The 8160-nt window shown below is 35.2% G+C and overlaps 2 protein-coding genes across 3 annotated transcripts; both read right to left on the bottom strand.

Moving 5' to 3' along the window:
* Nucleotides 1-3211: 3211 nt before the first annotated feature.
* On the bottom strand, nucleotides 3212-5065 carry LOC114419215 (WD repeat-containing protein 91 homolog). Of its 2 annotated transcripts, none has more exons than XM_028384862.1 (5): nucleotides 4987-5065; nucleotides 4804-4908; nucleotides 4282-4394; nucleotides 4145-4203; nucleotides 3212-3493 (listed from the first exon to the last, which is right to left on the bottom strand). In XM_028384862.1, the coding sequence occupies exons 1-5, from the start codon at nucleotides 4997-4999 to the stop codon at nucleotides 3364-3366; spliced, it is 420 nt and encodes a 139-aa protein (XP_028240663.1). In that variant the 5' UTR covers nucleotides 5000-5065; the 3' UTR covers nucleotides 3212-3363. The 2 variants fall into 2 exon arrangements, with proteins under 2 accessions (XP_028240663.1, XP_028240662.1); XM_028384861.1 differs by having other exon boundaries at nucleotides 3218-3493; nucleotides 4804-4912; nucleotides 4987-5057.
* A 134-nt stretch (nucleotides 5066-5199) lies between these two features.
* Nucleotides 5200-8100, bottom strand: LOC114419374. The gene is made up of 9 exons (XM_028385026.1): nucleotides 7816-8100; nucleotides 7505-7717; nucleotides 7147-7413; nucleotides 6353-7048; nucleotides 6001-6254; nucleotides 5745-5912; nucleotides 5569-5673; nucleotides 5396-5468; nucleotides 5200-5298 (listed from the first exon to the last, which is right to left on the bottom strand). The coding sequence occupies exons 1-9, from the start codon at nucleotides 8098-8100 to the stop codon at nucleotides 5200-5202; spliced, it is 2160 nt and encodes a 719-aa protein (XP_028240827.1).
* Nucleotides 8101-8160: the final 60 nt, after the last annotated feature.

Raw genomic sequence — 8160 nt, 5'->3', positions numbered from 1 at the left:
TAACAACCGTCTTTGAAAGTGAAAAATTTTCAAAGACGGTTATTACATAATAACCGCCTTTGAATGTTACGTCTGGTCGACATTCAAAGACGGTTATTACATAATAACCGCCTTTGAATGTTACATCTCCTCGAGATTCAAAGACGGTTATTATGTAATAACCGCCTTTGAATGTTACATCTGGTCGACATTCAAAGACAGTTATTACATAATAACCGTCTTTGAATGTTACGTCTGGTCGACATTCAAAGACAGTTATTACATAATAACCGTCTTTGAATGTTACGTCTGGTCGACATTCAAAGACGGTTATTATGTAATAACCGCCTTTGAATGTTACGTCTGGTCGACATTCAAAGACAGTTATTATGTAATAACCGCCTTTGAATGTTACGTCTGGTCGACATTCAAAGACGGTTATTATGTAATAACCGCCTTTGAATGTTACATCTCCTCGAGATTCAAAGACAGTTATTATGTAATAACCGCCTTTGAATGTTACATATTCAAAGACGGTTATTATGTAATAACCGTCTTTGAATCTCGAGGAGATGTAACATTCAAAGGCGGTTATTACATAATAACCGTCTTTGAATGTCGACCAGATGTAACATTCAAAGACGGTTATTATGTAATAACCGCCTTTGAATGCAGTGTCTGATTTGACATTTGAATTCAAGGTATTTATTCCCTGGCAGAGGCTATGACTGAGAGTCTGAGACAACAAATTATAGAATTCCAGGAAACAGTTACTAGTAAGTAATAGCATGGAGTCTATCTTAATTTTAGCATTTGTAAAAACACACCATCACCAGACAAAATTAGGAAGCTCTGAAATAATGGAATATCCTATCAAACCAAACTACCAAAGGTATCCCAACATGAAAATTAGCAAATATGGCATCCATTTGAAGACAGACACAAACAAATAGATTGAAATTAATTTATCATATCAGGGTATTCCATACTTTGGATTTTTGAAGATGCAACTCCTCTTCCAGCTTCTGACACTCATCTTCAAGTTCACACCTCAATGCTTTGATCTCTAGACCACATAGTCATAGAGAATTTCGTACCATGTCATTAACAAAGAAAGGGGGAGCCACATTAATTTAGTGAATACCAGGACAATGCTCATACCATTGTTACTTGCTAGAAAACTGGAGGATGTCATAAAACATAGATCATAAAATCATAAAAGTAAATTATCAACAACATTGAAGAAGCAAGGTACAACAGCTACAGGAAACAAAACTTTAAACTAAAAATTACAGTCGCAATGAAATCCAACCTTTTCAAGCTTATATCTAATTCTAACTTCTGGATTTGGGGAATTCATCTTTTTCTTGGCCTTCAAACGATAGCACTTAAGCTCATTTAGACAGTTTTGCTACTATGGTTGACATCTAGGAAGCAGACTTCCCACTTTTCTTTGATGAGGATAATGGAGACGCAAACTTCATTTACTGTTTAGATAAGATGCATATTTATCTCCTAAATCGTAATACAATATAAAAAGACTATATCCCTATAAAAAGTTATCAACAGCTAAAAGCAATGTGTGAGGTTGTGAGCATTGGGTTATTTATATTCTATTAAGTATGCATTACGTTATGTCATATGATCTATATTATATATCTATCTTTAACTTTTGGATTGCGAAGTTGAGAAGATATGAAGCTGATTCTACAGTAGCCCTAAATATCTCAAACTCAAATAAATTGAAGCAAACATAAGAAGCAAAACTTGTTCTTTTCCCCTTTCCACTCACTTGGCAAATGGGAAGCAAGAAGGAAGACAATGCAACAAATAAATGTAATAAATAGTGAACAAAAGAAGAGACACAAACAGAAACTGAAAGAAATACGAATCACAGAAAAGAAATGCTTTATTTAAGTGAGAAAAAATGAACCTATTAAATGTGCAGGAAAACCCACGCCTTGTTCCTCTGATTAAAGCAGAAGAAAACATAAAAGTCCAAAATCTTGCTGAAATTAAACACAAGGAGAGCAAAATGATTTGGTTGAGGAAATAGTTCGAACAGATTGTAGTCATGGACGCAATCCAAGAAATGAATGGCAGACATTTAAGACGGAGTCATGGAAGAAAGCAAACTTAAGCAAGACTTGCCTTCTGTTTGTTTGCTTGTCAAGCCGCTGGACTTTAGTCCTCCAGCTGATATTGGCTGCTGCAGATTAGAGTTTGGATGGAAATGTGTTTTTTAGTTGCTTTGCACTACATTCAATTGAACTTTTGCTGGGCAAAATAACAATACCGTTTTCTATATTACAAAAGGAAAAAAAGAAAATCATTGTTTCAGAAAACATTCCATTGAGAAATAGTTTTCAGTTTGTGAAGTTAAGTTTTTATTTTATTTTTATAAAAGTAATTATAAAATATCACTCTATTTTACTTTACTTCTTTTTTTACAAATGAGTCTTGTTAACATGTATTAATTAAGAAACTAAAAAAATATATTATTTTGAAAATTATAGAGAAACATACAAAAAAATTATAGTATTGTAATTTTGTGTACTCAATAAAAAAAATTCTTCTATTAATCCAATATTATATTGTAATAGTGGCTTAATAATAAATGGATTAAGGCAAGCTAGATTTTCTAACCTTTTGTCGAGATCTTTGAGTCTTCAAGATATACTTGTTTGGCCTTATATTAGGTTAAGGCATTTCATAAGATACGGCCTAGGGACCAGGAGTCTCCAGGTTGAAATTTTCTGGAATGTTTAATTAGATATAGAACAAAACATGAGCCATGGCCCATTTTAACTAGTTGGACAAAATTGCAAGATATCAAAAATACTCATGGGCCTACTTAAAAATTGTAAGACTTTAAAAGTTAGTACTTAACATGGTATGACTGCATGAGATCTCCATGACCTAGTGATCAAGAATTCAATCCTTATTGTCCCAGTCTGATAACTAAAATAAATTTCAGCAATAGGTTTAAGCACTGAGGGGGGAATTATAAGAAAATTACCATTCTAGTTATAAACTTCAAGGTTTAAGCGTTAATCCTTGACACTAGATGTTTCAACAAGATAGGATAACCCTGGTTTCAACCAAGGCTCTGTGTATAGTGAGGAGTCTCCTACAGAGAAGCTAGGACTGTAATTCAAGGAGGGCTGCCACATGCTTAAGCTAAAGGAAACAACAATGCTATAGCATTTTTTATTTTATATTTGACCATGAAACTGACACAAGACAACCAGACACAACAATTCCAGATAACTAACAAGATAACCGGATATATTCAAAGCCAAAATTTACTGGGTGTAACAAGTCAAACCAATGTATGGATAATTATATAATTATAATCCCTAAAGGCAATGGTCTAATCACAATTCACCACGAATCATTAACCTGGTATATGGGTGCTCTAAATGAACTGGATGTTACCAAGAGTCTCCTCCCATTTGCATCTAATGCCATCTCATGTCTGCAATATTTTGAATCATTGAGGGGGTAACAGAACCTATGGAAGGAAAAAAAAAGGTCATGCTGTGAATTATTTCTTCAAACAAGTATAAAACCAAGGATAGGAGGAACCGGGATAAAAATGCTTTAGAAAGCAAGCCAAATACTCTAAATAAAATATTTACACTTATAATATTGGGACCCCACATCGACTAAAAAAAATATGGCCAATATAGTCATTATAAGACTCGGACAATCCTAACCTTCCAAACCAATTTTATATTATTGAGTTGTTAGACCCAAAGCCCAAATTGTAATTAGGATGTTATAATTCTGTATTAGGAAGTTATCTAGGATTAGGCATTTATATGTTGCATGATAGTTATATATAGGTTGTGTGACTAATTTGTAGAAGGCAATTAAGATGCTTGATTGGAATTTCTGGTATTTTGAAAGAGGAAATTCCTTGTTAGGGAGAAACCCTGTCTTTGTTGAAGTTTGTACTAAAATCTGGCCTAAAAAAACCAGATTATTTCTATAATTTATTCATAAATAATGAAGTCTGTTTACTTCTTGAGTCTGATATGACAATCCTCTATTTCATGCATCAAATTTTCCTGCATTTGGCTAATAAAAACTATTTTGAGCCGCACAAAAGAAAAAAGAAACAGTGTACATCTAAGTGTAAGGTGTCAAACTAGAAATATACCTACTAGAGTCTCTCGACCACAGGATTTGACCTTGATTTTGCAAACTCCACTCAAAAATCTGACAACAAAGAATAAATTAATATAAATGTACAACCCATTTCACAAGCTGGAATAACATTAAATTTATAATACTTGCCTTCCCATCAGAGCCCAGGCTAAAAATGCTAGTCTCATCTGGTCCAAACAGAATTGAACTGATGGAAGAATCATGTGCAGGCCAGCCAGTGATTTGTAGACCAGCAGACATGTCTTCGACTAGTTAAGGATGACATGATTGTCAAATCATGTGGCCACTGCTAGAACATTCTAAATACATTTATCTTTAAAAGAAATGCACCATTTTATTTCACTGAACAAGAAATCCCAGCAAATTGGCAACTCCAGCAAGGGAAGATATAACTTAATAAATGCAACCAATTGTTGAAATTGTGGGGATTTAAGTGTGATGGATATTATTGATAAATAATTAGAAACTAAAGAATTAAGAGAAATTAGAAAGAAATCAAATAACAATAGAAATATGGAAATATGACAATCAAATCAAATTATATTGGAAATATGTTTAACAGCAACAAAATTACATTATATTTTACTTCACATATTAATCACTAAGTATATCAAACCAAGGAAACAATCAAATGAACAAAATTAAGGATACCAAACATGTGAATCATTCCATCAACGGCAGAAGCTGCCAAAATCTTTCCATTGTGATTAAAGCATAGAGAAGTAATTGCTGGTGGATCTTCTCCAAGAGGAAGGACTGTCTTTATGAAATCCAAAATTAAAAATAGCCATAAACAACATAAACATAAAACATTTTATACAAAGAAGAACATACCATGGCTTTCCATGTCTTCATGTTCCACACAGTAAGTGAAGCAAAACCCAGGTTGTCAATATAGTTAGAACCAGCCCTACAAAGAAAGTAAGGTCCTCATATTCCATAGTTCATCCTTATGTCCGAAATCAAAACAGCAAAACATACATATCATAATAAGACTAACATTTTATTAAAAGTTACAACAGAGGATCAAATCAATAAATTAAATTACTAGTTCAACAAAGAATTCTTTAAACCCCCACCGACGATGTTCCACATCCAATGCATCACGTAGTAGCCACACTCATACCCTCCGCTTTGTACATGGCTCTACATTCAATATAAATAATAATTCGATCTAACAATTGTATTGAGGTTATCATTTGAAGATCAATACTGGAAAATAATGATTAATTGCATCACTAACCTTGACTTCAACCCACTTAGGAGTTGCTGGATTATTTGTACCATCCGCGGTTGTGTTTGCTGACTTCATTGCACTGCTTATAATAATAGCATGATCAACATCTATACGACGATAACAAATGGTTGACACAAAATATTACACTGCATGATATGAGGGACAATACAAAACTTTACTTGTTAATTGCAGTTTTGATATGAGTATCAGGCTTCTTACGTAACGAACAAAACCATGCAACAACATTGGTCGCAGGACACAGTACTACCAGTTGCCAATGGCCCCTACAAGAAACAAGTATTAGGTACGTAGAACTTCAACATTATTTATAACCATTTGAATTAATAGTACTTACTGATTTAAGTAAGCTCCTAGGTACACCTCTCGTTGCGATTCCTTGAGCCATGCTTGTAAGTAATGCTCACATTCAGCACGTCGATCCTTTGCATTGTGTATCGATTGTGGCTCAAGGAATCCATACACGGAAGCATGACCCAAAGTAGAGCTCCACTCATCCAAAAACCTGCTTTGATAAATTATACATAAAAATTGATACTGATGCATAGCATACAAAATACTACTTATCAATGAATCATATTAAATTTACTTACAACATCCATAACTGTAGTATAGATATGTTCAAACATTTGTATCCAGCTACTATTTCATTTACATCAGAGAATGTCAAGAAGAATGAAGCATCAACATTTGAAAGCCCAAATTTGCTGCCATCCCACTTCAACTCAACAGGTGTGTCGTACATGAAATATAGGCTCTTAATCAGTTGACGCAACGGATCATGGTCAAAATCATTCGTCCCTCTTTCATCTGTTTCAGGAAGTTTCTTTGGACTAGTATCGGACTCCTAATTGTGTAATGAAAACAACAATTTACATAATTTCATAAACTAACATATATTCATGTAAACATGTCATGCAGCAAATATAATAACACCAAATTTACCTCATGTGACACTTTTTTCACAAGATTTGTTGGCCATGCAATGAATGTTTGAAGAGCCTGCTTGACATATTGAATCTCTGATGTCGGGAAGGGCACTTCGGCATCACCTTCTATAACTTTGTCAACACTCACCCTCACAACATCATCAGCATAAGTGACATTGTGAATGGCTGATCCACCCTCACATATTTTCCCCAAGGCCACCAACACTGTAGTATTTTGCCGTTGCACGTATAACCCCATAGTGGGTTTTAAGCTCACATTTTTGTCGCCTGATGGGTCAACATCAGCAGTTTCTACATTACTTCCTTTAGTGCTAAGACGTGCAGCCAATGCCTGTAAATCCACCTCAATAAGGGGAGAGTATTGTGATCCCATCTGACTCAATTGAATGAAGATCTGACTGGACAACTCCTTCTTAAATTCCTCCAGACTCCTCTTGTGTTGTTCTTCATATTCATTCCTTACTTGTTCCTTTATGTTTCCAATAATGTCAGCCCACTGTTGTTGCATTAGTGTTGCTGAGGAACTACTCGACGTACGTGTTGCCCTACCATAAAATTGAGTAAGGGTCATACCAGATCCCGCTGCACGAACTCGACCTGGATGTTCCGGTTTGCCAATGGCCGTATTCAAGATGTCATCCCGACCATGGGGAACAAAACTACCCTGTGTCGTCTGCTCTTCTAACGAGTCCTAAAACAAGCACAACATATTGAAAGAGTTAATGAGGTAGTAATTATAAAGCAAACAAAAATTAGTTCCAAATTGATTATAATCATGCTGCAACTCACAATTCTATCCGAAATTTCTTTTGCTGCCTTTGATGTCATCTGGCCATATCGTTTGGTTCTAGCCATTTTCCACTTCACGTGCCTTTTAATGGGAGATGGCGGCTCCTCCAGATCAGACAATGGATTCTCAGTCAAAAGTGCCTGCTGTTGTCTTTGCTTTGTTTTCTCATCTAACATTTTTTTCTCAAGCAAGTCATAACCCCCACGAGACAGTACGTGGGGGCAGTCATTGTATTTTTGACTCTCCTTTGCCTTTTTCCGAATTTCCTGTCATTGACAATATATTATTTGCATTTATTTAATTGTTAAAAATGTACATTTCTAAAGAAATTTAAACTAAATTGAACAAACATGTTACCTGCCAATCCGGGGTCTTGCGACTTGCAACAAATTCGTCCCAAGTTTGTTTATCCATACCATATTTTGCTGAAGGATTTTCTTCCTGTCCGGCTTGTGTGTCAGCATAGACAAATTTAGTGGTTAGCGAAGACTTAAATTGCCTCCATCTAGTGCCCACCGTGGACATTACTTTTTTCTTGGCCTTTTCAGCTTCTGGGATATCAAATTTAGCCTGCATTACATATTCATCATGTCAATTTTAGTGCATGTAAACATTTTTTTGAAAATAAACTCAATGTTTGAATACATCAAATTGTTAATGTGACTTACCAAAATGTCCCCCCATACCATGTCCTTAAGAGTTTCTGGCACATTTTTCCAATTGCTGTGGACAATGGGGATCTTTTCTCGAGCTACAACCCCTAAAAAACTGTGGAACTTTTGCTTCTCTGGGCCTGATGCTCTTCCAGTTGCAGGATCCACATTAACTATTGGTCTAGGCTGATCTAAACTTCTTAAAGTCAACCTTCTAAGACGTGTGCTTTGTCGTGTCTTCTTAGGTTGTGGCTCCGAATTACCATCTGACTGCGGAGGGGACCTTGGCGGTGTCACCATGACGCTGTCCAAATGAAACAAATTTAGATTAATTTGGTAGGATTAAAAATAGCATGTATG

This window comes from Glycine soja, chromosome 7, assembly GCF_004193775.1.
Source record: "Glycine soja cultivar W05 chromosome 7, ASM419377v2, whole genome shotgun sequence".
Taxonomy (NCBI): domain Eukaryota; kingdom Viridiplantae; phylum Streptophyta; class Magnoliopsida; order Fabales; family Fabaceae; genus Glycine; species Glycine soja.
The sequence above is the reverse complement of the archived record's forward strand: the minus strand, read 5'-3'. Positions and strand labels throughout refer to the sequence as shown.